The sequence below is a fragment of the Cladophialophora immunda genome (assembly GCF_000835495.1).
Source record: "Cladophialophora immunda strain CBS 83496 unplaced genomic scaffold supercont1.4, whole genome shotgun sequence".
Taxonomy (NCBI): domain Eukaryota; kingdom Fungi; phylum Ascomycota; class Eurotiomycetes; order Chaetothyriales; family Herpotrichiellaceae; genus Cladophialophora; species Cladophialophora immunda.
In genome coordinates, this window is record NW_015622544.1 from 637,686 (window position 1) to 653,789 (window position 16,104).

At 54.4% G+C, this 16,104-nt stretch overlaps 7 protein-coding genes across 7 annotated transcripts; 3 read left to right on the plus strand and 4 right to left on the minus strand.

Annotated features, from left to right (window-relative positions):
* Nucleotides 1-392: 392 nt before the first annotated feature.
* On the plus strand, nt 393-1,783 carry PV07_06607 (uncharacterized protein). Its single transcript, XM_016393599.1, has 2 exons — nt 393-1,160; nt 1,222-1,783. The coding sequence occupies exons 1-2, from the start codon at nt 718-720 to the stop codon at nt 1,334-1,336; spliced, it is 558 nt and encodes a 185-aa protein (XP_016247018.1). The 5' UTR covers nt 393-717; the 3' UTR covers nt 1,337-1,783.
* Nucleotides 1,503-3,026, minus strand: PV07_06608 (uncharacterized protein). Its single transcript, XM_016393600.1, has one exon. The coding sequence runs from the start codon at nt 2,870-2,872 to the stop codon at nt 1,985-1,987; it is 888 nt and encodes a 295-aa protein (XP_016247019.1). The 5' UTR covers nt 2,873-3,026; the 3' UTR covers nt 1,503-1,984.
* A 198-nt stretch (nt 3,027-3,224) lies between these two features.
* On the minus strand, nt 3,225-4,520 carry PV07_06609 (uncharacterized protein; the record flags this gene model as incomplete). The annotated part of the gene is made up of 1 exon (XM_016393601.1): nt 3,225-4,520. The coding sequence occupies one exon, from the start codon at nt 4,518-4,520 to the stop codon at nt 3,225-3,227; it is 1,296 nt and encodes a 431-aa protein (XP_016247020.1).
* A 408-nt stretch (nt 4,521-4,928) lies between these two features.
* PV07_06610 (uncharacterized protein) lies at nt 4,929-7,767 on the plus strand. The gene is made up of 3 exons (XM_016393602.1): nt 4,929-5,341; nt 5,411-6,056; nt 6,118-7,767. The coding sequence occupies exons 1-3, from the start codon at nt 5,332-5,334 to the stop codon at nt 7,355-7,357; spliced, it is 1,896 nt and encodes a 631-aa protein (XP_016247021.1). The 5' UTR covers nt 4,929-5,331; the 3' UTR covers nt 7,358-7,767.
* Nucleotides 7,741-10,364, minus strand: PV07_06611 (uncharacterized protein; the record flags this gene model as incomplete). Its single annotated transcript, XM_016393603.1, has 3 exons — nt 9,956-10,364; nt 9,002-9,896; nt 7,741-8,947 (listed from the first exon to the last, which is right to left on the minus strand). The coding sequence occupies exons 1-3, from the start codon at nt 10,221-10,223 to the stop codon at nt 7,741-7,743; spliced, it is 2,370 nt and encodes a 789-aa protein (XP_016247022.1). The 5' UTR covers nt 10,224-10,364.
* Nucleotides 10,365-10,606: 242 nt separating this feature from the next.
* On the plus strand, nt 10,607-12,458 carry PV07_06612 (uncharacterized protein; the record flags this gene model as incomplete). The annotated part of the gene is made up of 4 exons (XM_016393604.1): nt 10,607-10,993; nt 11,043-11,548; nt 11,617-12,032; nt 12,091-12,458. The coding sequence occupies 4 exons, from the start codon at nt 10,607-10,609 to the stop codon at nt 12,456-12,458; spliced, it is 1,677 nt and encodes a 558-aa protein (XP_016247023.1).
* A 560-nt stretch (nt 12,459-13,018) lies between these two features.
* Nucleotides 13,019-15,814, minus strand: PV07_06613 (uncharacterized protein). The gene has a single exon (XM_016393605.1). It carries the CDS (start codon nt 14,832-14,834, stop codon nt 14,040-14,042), a length of 795 nt encoding a protein of 264 aa, XP_016247024.1. The 5' UTR covers nt 14,835-15,814; the 3' UTR covers nt 13,019-14,039.
* Nucleotides 15,815-16,104: the final 290 nt, after the last annotated feature.

Here is a 16,104-nt window from a genome sequence, read left to right on the forward strand (position 1 = left end):
CCAAGCCTTGTGTCTCCAGTAAATATCACACACCCGCACACGAAGGGCTGTATCGGAAGACTGTTTTCGATTACCTGGCTGTCAGCACCCTTCAAGAATAATGTGCTCTTCACTATCCAAGTATCCTCACCAGCGAGCACATTGATCACAGATACCCTAACATGGAGACGATGGACATGCTGAGACACATTTGGAGACTGCTCACGGCGTCCGGCCGGTCGATTCTCAGCACCGGGGGAGGAGATGAGCAAGTTTAAGTACCAGAGACGAAAGAGCCAAAGAGCGGTGGGTGCCGAATGGGCTCTTTGTCGCTCCAAAAAAAGGGCTGCGGTGGTGGAGCTTGTCAGATCATGGATGTATGAGTGCGCCGCCCTGCAGTCGCGGAACAACGAATCACGGCCGCCGCCCAACCCGAAAACTTGCTCACTTGGCGACCTCGTCGAATCTTCTTCTACCAGCGACTCCTGTGGCCTCCAACTTCCCTCGACTGACAGACTCTCCTGTTTTCCTGCTATTCTAGACTTCCTTGAGCGCGTGCATCAGTATTCCATTACCTCTGCAACACCGTCTCTACAGAACTCCTAAAATCACATCGACCATCCAGTCCTTCCACCTCCAGAGAGAGCCGTCTTCTTGGTTATCGCGGAATTGATATCGAGTCTTTTGACTTCCCCACGCCCGTGCTCTTCAGCTTCGCAACCCGACATCTCCCCCGCCATGTCGGACTCATCCTCGGATTCGATGTCCATGTCGTCCACCTCCATGTCGATGCCCATGGTGTTCACCACCTCGCACCACACGCCCCTGTACGGGACCGGGTGGACGCCGACCACGAGCGGCGGGTACGCCGGCACCTGCATATTCCTGGTGATCCTGGCCATCGGGCTGCGGCTGGTGTTTGCGGCGAAGGCCGTGTGCGAACAGAGATGGGCGGTTGCCGCACGGAGGCGGCGGTTCGTGCTCGTCAAGGGGAGGGCCACCGAGGCTGGGCGGATCGACCAGGACCCCGATGCGAAGACGGGCGCCCTCATCACGGTCAACGGCGTCGAGGAGAACGTCAAGGTCGTCGAGGCCAGAGACGTCTTCCCTCCCTTCCGCTTGTCGGTCGACGTCCCCCGCGCCGTTTTGACCACCATCATTGCCGCCATGGCTTATTTGCTGTAAGTCTACCTCCGCCCGTGATTCTCTCGATGGCGCCCTCCGATGCTTACTCCTAAACAGGATGTTGGCGGTCATGACGATGAACGTGGGCTACTTCCTTTCCGTGCTCTTGGGGGTGTTCCTGGGCGAGATGTTGGTAGGAAGATATGCTCGGAACGACGAAAACTTCCATTGAGATTTTGGTTTCATCCGTTTTCATGTCCTCGGAATTTCGACGAATTCAGAGGTCCGAGTTGATGGCATGGTCCGGTTTGAAAGAGCCTGTCGTTTTAGCGAGATTGTTATGTGGCGGCATTTATTTACACGGAGCATGTTTTACACATCTCTCCCAGATGGAAATGCAGTGATGACTTATACGATGGTTTGATATGGTCCTGGTTGTGGTTCTCAAAGTAGCGCAACAACGGCCCCATCCCTTGTCTTTCTTCTAGAACCTGTCTTTTGTCCACCCTAATGGCCGAGCTGATCAGGAGACCTTCGATCTATCCATCCCTTCATCGGCCAAAGCCTGGGTCTCGGACTGGATTGACTCGGTGCAGGCTCACTAGATTGGCCTTACAAATCTCCCCGTACCACATCTTCAACTGGTAGTGAAAGTGCCGATACTCGCCGCCGTTGCTTGACCTCTCGATCGTGGAGCATTTCCCGTCCAACAGTCTATCTCTATGTTCACCACTGCCGTCCCAGCAGCGGGATGTCACAACCATGTTGCATATTGTACGATTCTCCCTAATCCGAGACCTCAGGCGTTCTTTCTACTGTACGTGGCAGGCAGAGTGATTCAGAGGTGGCTCCTGTCTCGGGCCCTGTTGTTGACGGCACCTCACGGCCAGGTCTCGACCCGATTCCACTCCCCTATTGAATCACTCGGCTTGGGCCCGTCGGGGCCACCGACGTCCTGCGCCAGCGTCCAGATCTGCCTGGTGGCCTTGGTCGGGTCCGTCAAGTCGACCGCCTCGACCTGCTCGGGCGTGATGATGGCGACGCGGAAGTGCCGCCTCGCGAGCGCCTCCTCCGACAGGTGTCCTGCTTTCTGGCCCAGGGCCTCCCCGGCCTGCTCGTCGTTCCCTTCCGACAAGGGCCGACCGGGGGGCGGGTTCTTGAACGAGCCCCTCATGACCGGGGACAGGTTTTCAAAGTAGTTCTCCACCTCGCGTCTCCAGGACCAGGCCGACGACGACGACAAGTCACTGTTCTTTTGTGCGTCGGATCCCTCGCGCTCGCGCATGTAGCGTCCTACCTCGGCCTTGACGGTCACGGTGCCGGAATTCTGCGCCTCCGGGGTACCGCCTTCGACGTCGTCCGCCGCGACGAGCCAGCACTTGCCCCGTATGCGCCACTGCGTCTTTGTGTCCTTGATCCAGTAGACCGCCTCGATGGGGCCGCCGCCGCCACATCCGGAGCGAGACTGTGCCAGGTCCCCTCTCCCTTTGCCCGAGGCGAAGAGCTCGTAGGTCTTGCGCATGCGCGCGTCCGTGGTGAACGTGGGACAGTCGGACTCGTACACCGGCGGGTTCTTGGGCAGCGTGTTGTATTCGTTCTCCGGCAGCGTGGCCCAGAAGCCGCGAAAGATGCACGTCCGCGCCCGGGGCAGCCCCGCTTCCGTCACGGTCGCCAGCGTGAACTCGAACCCTGCGCCGCCCGCCTGGTCGAGGTGTTCTTGGAAGGTTCGCTTCCAGGGCGCGGCGGTCGAAGGGGTGGGGTGCGACATTGCGGCGGCGACGCGGGCGAGGCGATGGAGAGCGGGGGAGGCCAGTTTCAGGTTATCAACGGGCTGGGAGGTGGAGGGAGAGGAGGTTTAGGAGGGATCAGTGCATGAGAGGTTTGGTGCTTCTATATTCTTGGGACATGGGAGCCGGTCCATGACGCGCTCATTGAAGGATTGAAATCATCACAGAATGTCCATGACGTCGAAAGCCTCCGAGTTGTCGCTAACTACGGAGTGCATCTACAACGCGCTCGGGACTCCGCCCTCGGCACCTAGATTCACTCACCAACGAAAAGCCTACTTGTCATCGGTAGGTTTATAGAGCAAAAGGATGAACTACTTCTTACCCGGTGAATTACTGGAAGTTCTTCAGCTCCCCTTTCGGCAGCACTTTCTCGTGGGCTCCCCTCTCACTGAACTTTCTCTTCCAACTCCAGGCCTCGTCCCGCTCTGGTCCATTCGACTTACCGTCCAGCACGTTGACGACATATTTCCCAATGTTCGGCAGGAACTTCCAGCTGTGGAACGACCCGGCTGTGGCGAAGTAGAGATTCGACAGTCGCGGGTCAGGGTGTTGCGCGATCAGCTGGTTTTGATCGGGAGATATGGCGTCCCAGCAGAGGCGCCAGTCGTCTGGCAATCTGCCGTCGTCGAGAATCTGCGGAACGCGCTGGCGGATGATCTCTATGGATTCGTGCTTGAGCGATTCTGAGACCGAATGTTGATCAGGTGCTGGGACCGAAATGTTTTGGCCTGTCTCTGGATGAGGTTGGGTGTTGAGGAAAGTGTTGGCATTGGTGAATTTAAACAACCGCTGCTCACCTGGCGGCATTGCCTCTCCCTTTGCCCCAAAGATCAAGACCGGCATCTGTGAGTAATGTCGAGCTTCTTCTGCTGAGACCTTGAATGCTGCCACGCACACCCCCGCGGCTTGGATTTGTCTTTGGATGCTGTTCTCCTGAGAAATGGTCATCTTCTTCTCCAGTGGTGCCATCAACCATGGCGTCCATGCCCCGGTAGCTAGAACAATCTTTTCACCAGTGAACGTCCGCCCATCAACGGTGCGGACACCGGTCAGCTTGTCACCATCACTGAGCAGCTCACTCACTTCTCCTACCTCGTGCTTTACACCAGCTTTGACAGCTTCGTTCATCACAGCCGCGACGGCGGAAGAAGCATCTGCCCAGCCGGCGCTGGTGTTCGTGTAGGCCTTGCTGAATCCAGTGGTGTCTATTCCAGAGAGAACGCCGCCCCAATTCGACTTGACCTCCTCCAGGGAGATATCGGCAGACGTATCGGGGCGGCCACTTTCTCGGAAGTTCTTCCGAATTCGGTCGGCCAGATCGCTGCCCTTCTCGTCCAACATCACCCACCCCGTCTGATGGAAGTATGGCTTCAGCAGGGGATTGTCGGTCCAATCCTCCATGGCCTCGTAGGCCAAGTCCATGTAGAATGCCTTGCTGTAATCCGCGCGGACGATCTTGTTGATATCGGACGACGCAGCCTGTGGTGAGGGCACAGGTGCGCGGTCCAGAACGGTGATACGTGATGGGTCTGCATGGTTGAGGGAGAGATGGTATGCTGTGCTGGTCCCGAAGATGCCTGTTCCAACGATCAGGACATCGCAGCTCGGAGGGTCAATGGAGCCCATTATGGTCCGGCCGTAGAAGGGAGACTCAGCCAACTCAGACTGACTGACCTCGTCGGATACGAATTTCGGTACAGTTCGTGGTGCTGGTGTGGTACTTTCTTGTGATGGGATGCATAGGTCAGGTAGTCAGACAGGAGGCTGATATAAGAAGTGAGGCAGTGATTGTTGGACATCATTGGATGGTTCCGTCGAGCGAGCTCTCCAAAACACGACGGCGCCAATCTCCGGTGAGAGCTAGGGCGCGTGGAGGACTGCGGAGTCAACAATTGTTGGAGCGCAGGCAGTCGTAGGTCTGGCTCGTATTACTCCGCACGCCTTCGAGTGTGGTGCCGGAGCACCAGTTATCAACCCCGGCGCCGAGAGAGATGCCCGGGGACCTCCCAAGCCACCCAGAACCAGACTGCAATCCCAGTCTCCGCGCTGAACTGCCGTGTCTGGGGGCTCCAAACGCAGGCCTGCAGTTAGTGGCGCACCGCTCAAGCTTTTTACCCAGATCCTCGTCAGATCCAATCGCATTATCAGGACCGTTGAAACCATCCCACAGGTACCTCGGTATCTGGACGAGCTGGCTATCGCACATTGAGGGCCGTGGATGACAGGTCGGCTGCCGTCCGTGGCCCGTTGAAGAATGGTCATTTTTCTTTCTCCTTCTATCTTCAAATGGCTCCTGAAGTTGCCTCAGTTAACGGCGGATTTTGGTAGACACCGGGCGATCTTCGTTGCTTTTCGTCTCCTTGGGTGTGTCGTTCGTGACGGGCAATACATTTGACTAGATTAGACGGGAACCGGAGCAGTCTGACACCTAGACCTCATGGCCCTTGGTAAGATCCTGCTGCTCTTTGGCTCTGAACGTGCCTTGGATTAGCATACTGACTGCATTTCCATCACAGCAACTGCTGCAGCAGCCGCCGCGGGTGGTTGGGCCGCAGCGGCATACCTCGACGCCAAGTTCAATATTCGGCATGACATCGACTCCCTCAGGAGGCTGAGAAAGGGCGCGAAAGAGTACGAGCGGCTTGTCAGGGAGGACAAGGTCTGCTTCTTCTATGCCGTCGAAGAGCAGTGCAAAAAGAGCTGGAACAACCGCGCCATCTGGTCGAGAGAAGGCGGCATCTACACCTTTGGTCAGCTTTACGAGGAGACCCTCCGATATGCCCAGTGGTTGATCGAGCAGGGCGTCAAGCCGGGAGAACTGGTGGCCATGTACATGGTCAATTCGCCGCAGTTCTTTATTACCTGGTTTGCATGCGCGGCTGTCGGCGCGGCGCCGGCATTCATCAACTACAACCTCGAAGGCAAAGCGTTGATGCACTGCTTGGATGTGTGTGAGACAAGGTTGTTAATTGTCGATGAAGATGCAGCCTGCCAAAGGAGGATCAACCAGAGCCGGGCAGATATCGAAGCCAGGGGCACCAAAATTGCCGTTCTCGACGGGACTTTAAAGCAGGAGATCGCAATGAAACCCGCAGAGAGACCCTCTGATGACCTTCGCAAGGGCACAAAAGGCAGCTTCCCCTATTGCCTTATATACACCAGGTAAGCCGTTTCACGCGCTGTCGCCATATCCCAGATAGGAAATAGTAACAAGTCATCACAGTGGAACCACCGGTCTCCCCAAAGGCTGTGCCTTCACACTGCAACGGGTCTATGCCATGTGCGGTCACTTGTTGCCACTATGCGGAGGTATCCCCGGCAAGGATCAGTGGTTCAATTCCATGCCGTTATATCACGGCACCGGGTCGATCACAACCTCTTGCGCCCTCCTACAAGGCCTCGCCGTCGCCATTGCACCGAAATTCTCCGTCTCGCGGTTTTGGAACGACATCCATGACTCAGGGTCCACATTCTTCGTCTATGTAGGCGAAACGGCACGATATCTGCTCAATGCGCCGCCTCACCCGCTGGAGCGGGCACACAAGCTCCGCTGTGCCTACGGTAATGGCTTGAGACCCGACGTGTGGGAGAAATTTCAAACACGCTTCAACGTCCCCGAAATTGGCGAGTTCTTCAATTCCACCGAAGGCATGTTCAGTCTCCTGAACTACGACCGGGGACCATACCTCCAAGGATGTGTCGGCCATCACGGCTTGATTCTCCGAACGATGCTGCGCAACGTCTACGTTCCGGTCAAGATCGACCACGAAACGGGAGATATCTGGCGGGATCCCAAGACAGGGTTCGCCAAACGAACTCCGTACGAAGAAGGCGGTGAGATGCTGGTCGCCGTGCCGAGCAAAGAGGCATTCCAGGGCTACTGGAGGTCTCAGGCTGCCACAGACAAGAAATTCTGCACGAACGTATTCAAGAAAGGGGACATCTACTACCGTTCTGGAGACGCCCTGAGACGTGAACCGGACGGGCGATGGCACTTCCTCGACCGCCTGGGCGACACGTTCCGCTGGAAATCCGAGAACGTCTCCACGGCAGAGGTGGCCCTGACGATAGGCCAGTACCCCGGCATCGCCGAAGCCAACGTGTACGGCGTGCTGGTGCCGAACCACGAGGGCCGAGCAGGCTGCGCGGCCATCCACCTGGATCCCAACCACACGGGCCCGCCGGTCGACTACAACGACCTGCTGAAGTTCACCCGCGCGCGGCTGCCCCGGTACGCGGTGCCGGTGTTTCTGCGCATCGTCAAGGCGAGCACGCACATCCACAACCACAAGCAGAACAAGGTGCCGTTGCGCAAGGAAGGCGTCGACCCCAGCGCCATCGGCAAGGAGGTGCCCGAGGGCAAGGACGACCTGTTGCTCTGGGTGACGCCCAAAGCGGACGAATACGTGCCGTTTACGCCCCAAGATTGGGAGAAGCTGGTCACCGGCCAGGCCAAGTTGTAACGACAGCCACCCAACAAAGCGAGCAGCACAGCATCACTTTTTTTTTGCGAGGAGAGGACAGAGCCCAGTTCATAAAAGACCTCCCAGAGTCCTGCAAGAATTTTTGACACGCGGTTCCGATTTGTGATACTCGATAGACTTTGCACACATGTGACAGCACAATACATGGGCATCTGAGGACGAGACGGTCTCTGCGTGGTGCAATAGAACCCTCTTGGATTGAAGTACATCTCACAATCCTCTCTTCCAGTCTACACAGACAAAGCGAGAAGACGCGGAGGGATCTACGCAGGAAGAGCAAGAGGCAAATAGACACGAGGAGAAACCGATGTTGCAAGCGACGCTGATCAAGGTGGTCGTAGAGTATTGTATCCTTTGGTACATCAATCTGCTTCTATGTCTGATGCTTCCTCATCAATGGCTCCCGCGTCTCGTAGCATTTTTACAATATCCTCATGTCCCCTTCGCCGCGCGGCATGCAATGCATTGCCGTATCGTCCTCCCTGAGCATTGACATTTGCCCCTGCGCTAAGTAGCCTCTGGACGGTGTCTATATGACCCCTTGCTGATGCGGCCTGGAGTGCATTCCCATGCCGTCCTCCCTGAGCATTGATATTTGCCCCTGCGTCAAGTAGGCTCCGGACAGTGTCTATATGACCCCTTGCTGATGCGGCCTGGAGTGCATTTCCATATGGTCCACCCTGAGCATTAACATTTGCTCCTACACCAAGTAGCATCTGAATGGTACCTCTATCGCCATATAATGATGCTACCTGGAGTGCATTCCCATGCCGTCCTCCCTGAGCATTGACATCTGCCCCTGCGTCAAGTAGCATCCGAATAACACTCAAACGGCCTTTTGCTGCTGCTGCCTGAAGTGCATTGCTGTACCTTCCAGCATTGACATCTGCCCCTGCTTCAACTAGCGTTTTCACAATTGCTTGGTGCCCATTCTCTGCCGCATGAGACAGTGCTGACCGGCGATGGTGATCCACCGCGTTCACATCTACCTCAGGATCGTCGAGCAATCGTTCCAGGAGCGTCACATTCCCAGATCTGGCAGCGTTTATAAGAGGGTTGCCGTCGGTTTCCGGCTCAACGCTAGTGTCACCGCTCTTAGAGCTGCTGTCTTCCTCGGGAAAGTCTAGAGCAATGGAAAGCAAAGACCACCCTGATCTGGAGCCTTGGGCTTGCCTAGAATTCTCGTCACGGTCGAAATTTCGCGGGATTGCAAAAGTTGCCAGCTGTTCCTGGTGGAAGGCGATGTGGTTGTGAAGCCCTTTTTTGAAAGGCCCGTTTGAACGGCAGAAAGGGCACGACTTTCGCTCATCGGCCAAGGTCGTCGCTGCTAAGTCCAGGAGATTTTCGATCTCCTGCGCATCAAGGTCCTGGTGGCAGGATGAAAAGTGTTGGAACAGATTATCTTTGGATTTGGAAATGAAGGACCTGTGTTCAAAGCATTTCCAGACTCGACGGTGGACCAGTCGCTCATGCTCGAGCCACGCATGCCGACTGGAGTACATGTGGTCGGCATCTGGACATTCCTCATACGTGCATACGTACGGTTGGAGATCTTGACGGATGTGTTCTCTAATATGCGTTAGAAGGATACTCGTAGACGAGCAATGATCGAAAAACACCCACTGCCAGGACTTCCCTTTTCCCTGTCGCGATGGACACACCACCCAGCAATACGGACAAACGAATTCCGACTGTTCACCTGCCTCAGGAGGAGGTAGTGGAAATTCTGGGGCCTTTCCGCTCAAGTCGAACGCGGTGGTCGCATAAGAGATGACGCTCTCTGTGTCCAATTGATCATCCAGATTATTGTTATACCTAGAGAAATCAGTTCCTGACAAGACTGTTTTCGGCCCTTCAAGCGGCATCAAAATGTCGGTGGTAGTGACTCTGACATTGGGCCTGGAGGCAGCTTTCAGAGGCTCGATGAGAACCGGGTTGTCTAATATTGTTCCCTGGAAGCCTGGGTCATCCGTGCTGCGGGAGAGCTTGAGCGCATGGCTTTGCCAGTATTTAAAGTACCTTCTGCGATTGGTGATTGCTTTTGATAATCGATCTAGCAGAAAATCGGTGAGATCCGCTGGATGACCATCGGGGTCTAACACATCCACTATATTGTCATCGACAACTTGTGCAGGCTCTGTCTCAAATTCCTTGAGCGGCGACGGCGGTAGGCGCAAAGAATCAAGGACTTCTTTTACGTGTCGACGATCGAAAACCGCATATGCTGAGAACAAATCTTTTCCTGTTTCTGGATCCTCGTCTTTCAACAGAAGAGCCTTTTGGGTGAGGGAACGGTGTCTTGTGTTGCGGATCTTGAATGACAGCCTGTATAGATGCTTCATGACGTCTTGAACCTCACTCAATCTCTCGTTCAATTCGCCAGCGTCCGCTTCGCCGCTGCTGTCACTGATACTCCCAAAGTCTTCATCATGGACAGGAGTGTCATTGCCACTCGGTCCGAGGTCTGCGGCCAGATCCTGCTCATACGGCAGGCGAACGCCGGTAGTTATCTCTGCACCTGAAAGGCCACGGGTGCTTGAGCAAGAGCACCTCCGCAGACAGAAAATTACAACTCACTCTTGGCCAAAGTGTCTTGTAGCTGGCCCAGAAACTTGAGAACAGCTGCTCGTAGAACCACCGAGTCCCGCAATCTAGCATCAAGTGAACTTCTGCCTCTCTGTAGAGCACCCAAATTGCCTGCCCAAATCTTGAAACGGTCATATTCCTTCTCGATTGCGCTCAGTGGCATCATCTTCGTCAGTTCATCCGAAGACGTTGACAAGGATTGTATGAGCCTCACGAAACATCCTAGGCAGGAGTTAGAAAGGGCGCTCAAGTCGTCCATGGCGAGGGGGGTCGATCTGGCAGAGATTGGATGTGTTCTCGAGATAACGACGAGGTAGCCAACAGATCAAATACAGCCAACATTGTCAATAAGGACAGGTTACCACCGTGTATAAAGACAGAGTACCTGTCTTTATGAATGACGAGAATCTCTGAGCGAATAGAGAACCCCTCTTGTGACCAGACTATGCCAATTATTTTGGACAGCGGCTCGCCGGGTGGAAGCGAGGCCGCGGGGTTGATCAGCGGGGTCGGTTTGAACCTTCGCAGAATGGACAGAGCCGCATTGGCCCTCCGTGGCCATCTGTGCCCATCTCATCCATTTCAGCCATCACTAGACATCGAAGCTCTTGAGTGAGTTGTGGTCTCCCGCCAGCTGCAACCATGTCCGGAGTGGAAGCAGCCGGTCTTGTCCTGGGCGCCATTCCTCTCATCATTTCCGCCCTCGAACACTGTGAGGATGTCGCCGCTCCCACAATTGCGTTCCTGCATTGGAAGCGATATCTGGGACGGTTGGTCCGGGAGCTCTACACGATCCGTGTCTCTTACGACCAAGCCATCCGCCTCCTCCTGGCTCCTTTGGCTGACCTCGCCGACCAAACCACGATGATGGAGGATCCGCAAAGCCCATTGTGGAGGGAGGGAGACATCGCCGACGAACTACGAGATAGATTGGGTCCAGTATATCACCCATTCATCCTCACCATTGATGAAGTAACAGAGATCCTGGTCGAGATAGCCTCTTCTCTCAATATCCCTGGGTCCCAGCAGGTTTGAATGGACCTTTTGACAGGACCGACTCAAGGCTGACCTATTGTAGGTTGTCACAAGTCAGACCCTCCTTCCAGTCGTCGCTTCCAATTTGCCGACCGCAAACACTTCTAACATTCGTAACAACTTTGATTTCAGACAGAGGATCAAGTTCACGATGAAGAAGAACCGAGCCAAAACCTCACTAGACCGCCTGGAGGCTTGTACGAGGAGAATCGATGCCTGGGTCGCAAGAGCCGACAAGCTGCAGGAGGAAACTCCACAGAGTCGTCTGAAGCTGAAATTTTCTGCGTCGCTGGGTACTATCCAAGAGAACGCGAGCAAGATATATGGTGCAATTTCACGAAATTGGTGCACCGACAAGCCTATCCATGTTGCTCGCCTACTGCTCGAGCAACGGCTGCTGAGGTCCAAGAAGCGGAAGAGGCCCTCGCAATCAGCCGGTGTGAGCTCGGTGGCACAGGCAACTTGCTTTGGGTTGAGTCTCTATGGGGATTGCTGCGCGCCCTCTGGGTGGTTGAACTCGGAAATCAGGATCGACGAAGTTCTGCCAAGGTACAGATTTTCGAAATTTGTTGCAATTTCGAGTCTCGAATTCTAATTCTGACACGATCCTGATACAGCACGACGACCGTTCGCGTGACGATATCGGTCCCAGGGACTGCCGCCGACAACACTGCAAGTCTGCAAGGCATCACAAACTTTTGCAAAATCATCAAGGAACCCATTCATCCCTTTGTGGGGTTCTCCCTTGATGATATGGGATGTTTGAAGTCGTACTCGTTGAAGATGGGCGCCGAACATGTTCCAAACTCTCTGACTCTTGAGGAGCTCCTCCCACATTTTGGGCGCAGACTCCCGACCGAGCAGGTGTACGGACTGGCCATCACCTTGGTTGCCTCGATTTTGCAACTCAGTCAGACTCCATGGCTGGAATCGAAGTGGAGCAAGAAGTGCATCTTGTTTTCAAGGGCCAACAACAACCTGCCGTGGACTGTGGACCTCAAATATCCCTATCTAGCCAACTCTTTTCATTGTGGTAAGTTGGGCCCGAAGTCAAGTGCTCAAGCCCTGCGGCTGAATCAAGTAATCGGCAGTTGGACATCAAGCACCCAATGGCCCACCTGTCACCCACGGCTGTTCGAATTTGCTTACCTTGGCGATTATGCTGCTTGAGATCAATTCAGGGCAGCCGGTCGAGCAGAGACGTCAAGATAGTCAAAAGGCCAACACCCCGTCCGACGATCAGTCGGACCTCCAGCTAGCGAGCAAATGGCTCAAGGAGGAAAAGTCTCATGGGAGGATATCCTGCGGGTTCTTCCAGGCCATACTGACGTGCTTACAAGACTACCTCAACCCTGACGCCAGTTTCGCGGACGAGGGATACTGCGCTGCTTTCAAAGAGAAGGCTCTAGTGCCACTCGAAGAGGAAATGGAGATCCTCCTTTACGGACTTCCCAGGTAATTTTCGACGATGTACATGCGGTTGCATACGTCGCAGAATGTCAATGCACGCTGATTGTGGCTATTGACAGCCTTGGACACATTCCTGTCAGGATGTCAATTGATGACGAGAGAGCCCCATGTGTGCTTGTGTGTGCAGGCCAAAGAAGCCGGTAGGATGGGCTTAGCCACGTCTGCTGAAATATTCCACCCATCTAACCTGCCTTCCTTGAACCGTCAGCGTCGTGCACCCAGCTGCGGCTTGATATCTTTGGATAGTAAGTGGATTTGAGGGGTTTCGCTCCTTTGGGCTGTTGTTTCCTTTCGTGTTCTTGAGCAGCTTCTTCACCCGTTCTCCATACGCGACGGAGAGAGGAGAGAAGCCGCAGAGAGGACAACAGGAAAAAAGGAACACGGGAATCGCGACACCGATGGCTGCGAGAAGTACGGAGTACTTGCTATGCAAGTCTCTGATTTCCCAACATCACCGCGCACACACGTAACGTTGGTCCGTCTTGGTTCCTGGTTCCATACAAGGCTCGGGCTCTTTTTTCTGATACTAGCTACTGGAAGGTATCTTGCTTTTCTTTTCCCATGGTTTTCTTTTTATTTCTCCCGTTGCCACGCTGGGCTGGGACGGTGTTTAGCTACATAGGTACAAATTGGTACATAGGAGTGTTTCGGGCTGTCTGGTGTTTCTGTGATCCATGTCATGTGCGATATTGGACTCCTCCTCCTCCACCGCCGCCTCCGCACCACCACGACGTCGCGCGCCATATTTCCTTATGCGTCGATCTCGGGTCCTCAAGGAGGTCGATCCCCCCCACTACTAGAACGTCTCGCCATTTTTTCTCTCTCTTGTCGTTCCTATTGCTTTTCCCGCCGTCGCTTCTCAATCCCAAAACCAAAACTTGCCCTTCGCCCCACTTCCAAAGAGGAGAATCTCGATGAAACCTCAATGTGTGTCAGGGGGGCCATCCTGTAGACTCCCTTCTTGTCGCAGGCACCGGCGCCGGCGCCGTGACGCGGACAAAAACAAAAGCACCTCAACCATTTCTCCAGCGCCAGTGGTCGAATAAAGACAGCCGCGAGGCTGTGGACGCAGATCACGCCGTGTCCTCGAGGACCAACGTGATTCGAGATCCCGAATGGGCGACAAATGCCAGATATCTTTCCGCTCCCTTTTGTTTCCATGCAATCCAGGTTCTGTGTGGTTCATATATCCAGTTCCAACTCCGTAGCCGATCTGGGGCTCGAAATGCAATTCTCTATGATTTCCAGTGCTTTCCAAGTTCTTTTCAACATTGCTTCCACCGAGAGAGAAAGAAGAAAAAAAGGACTGTTTCATTAGGTGCTGGTATAGTACATTTTCTCGTCCCGTAATGCCTCTGTACATTCGTGCGAGAACGACACTTGGCTTTGTTGCCCTCCATTTTCTCGCCGGTGTTTTGATGGCCTTTGGGACAAGGTCACATGTTGGTACAGACCATTGTGGACTGAGTGAGATCGTATCGTGGAAGTAGATAGCTCACAGTATCACTCTGGCAACATCGTACTCTTTTATGCCCTGGGCGTATGATGGATCCAAATGAGCGATGCTTCCCTAGTTGGATACCCCCACTTTCACCGGCTCCAGAAGTGCCTCGTGTTCCTTCCGAACTCGCTCGTGGAAATCGTTGACCGAGTCGTCGGTCGTCGTATAAGCTGTCTCCACGGTGTTGTTGGTGTAGATTGAGGATTTTGTCGAGTCACGCACCGGTTGTCGATAGACGCCGCCGACGTAGCCTCTTTCGATGGCGAGATGCTTGAGAGGAGAAGGGTCGAAACGAGCAATAAACACCTTGTCCAAATCGCGACTCTTGGGCTTTGAATACCGTTCGTATTCTTCGATGCAAGCGTCCAAGGTCCAGCCTGTCACTTTGCGGAATGCCGCTGTGATGCAACCGCTTCGGTGCTTGCCTTTGTTGCAGTGGATGAGCATGGGATAGTTGGACGGGTCCAGCATGAGTTCGACGACCTTGCAGACGACTGCGTCCGGCGTGTAAGCTTCTGGGTCTTTGTTGGCGAGAATAGGGATCGTGTAGTGCGTAATGCCGTGGGAGGCAATGAATTTCTGATAGTCGACAGGGAGAGGCCCCGAAACCAAGGTCACGATGGTCTTGAGACCCAGGTCGGCAAGGGTTTCAAAATGTGCGTACTGGGGATAACTCGATCGGTAGAGTCCAGGGGCAATGACTTGGAAGTTGACTGGACGTCCTGTGCCGTCTGGAGTAGGTGGTTGGGATTGGTCGAGTTGAAGGGTCTTGGAGCCGGACGACAAGTCGAGATCAGCCAGATCAGTTGCGACATCGTTCGAATCAACCAGAGGACTGGACGCTTCCTGATCTTTTTGGCTCATTTTGCGACTCCCGAAAATTGCTTTGATAGAGCGAGATGATTCGGCGTTTGTCGAGAGGATGGTCGGTAAAGCGTCACTTCGTGGATAGAGCCCCGAAATAACTTTTCAGCGGCTGTGCGTTTTCGTCCAGAGGCCAGCCGGTAGGGGTGACGAGATGAGCAGTCGATCTGAGTATCTGGCAAGGGAAGAATCTAGGAGCGATGTGACGAAATGGAGCTTTTGGAGTGGGCTCTTATAACAACTCCCAAGGTTGAAGCCAGACGGCAGGTAAAGACCTTGTACTCGGTAGAGGTGGTTAGACGGCCATTTTAGATGGGTCGCGTACGAGTGCCAACGGATAGGCTGAGACAGAGTTCTTGATCGAATGGCCGAGATGCTCCAAAACAGCGGTGACTGTAGACGGGGACTCTGATGGCAGGGCTTAATGTTCTTTGGTCGAATCGGGAGCGTGGTCGGTGGTGTTAAGTAGAGGGTAGAGCGGACGAGGGAATTATCTGGACGGGAATCGGCCCTGACAACAAGGCATGGTGATTGGACGCATGGCGAGGAGTGGTTTGGAAGAGCTCTGAGTGGAAAGCACTGCAGAAGGGATCGCAGGCGGCATGCTGTGGCAGACGACGACTGGTAGGGAAGAAGGAAACAAGGAGTGGAGGAGAGTGAGATGGCGGTCGAGGAGGAGATGAAAAGAATGAGCTGGATCGACGAGGGGGAGTTTTTTTTTGGGCAAAGAAAAACAAGAAGCAGCAAGAAAGTTGAGTTTCTGGCTTGGTAAGTTTGGCAACCAGTGTCACCCGCGCGACAAGGCGTCACCAGCGTGTAATGTGGGCGTGGGCGTGGTGGTATGTGTTCAGTGGTTTGACGGTGGTTCCAGGCACGGGCAGCGGATTGGTAGCATCACCAAGGGGAGCTGGAGAGCCAGATGCGTGGACCACTAGGCAGCCAGCGGCAGACGATGGGGAGAGACGGAGGGAATGGGAGAGAGACGGGGATAAGGAGATGGAGATGGAGGGACTGATGAATTATTGATCGGACGAAGCTAGAGACTAATCATTGCTGCTGAGCAAGTAGCTCGTGCTGAGCTGGAGCTGGGTTGCAACGGAGCAAACGAGACACGAGAAAGTTTCAAGGCGGAGAGGCGAAAAGTGTCGGCCAGCGCGGAGAAAAGAAAAGGCAGAGGGAGCGAAAGTGACACGCCGAGCCACATGGGAGATGGACAGTTAATTAAAAGACGCGATTGATGGAATTAATCAGAGTCACTTACGAGGTACTT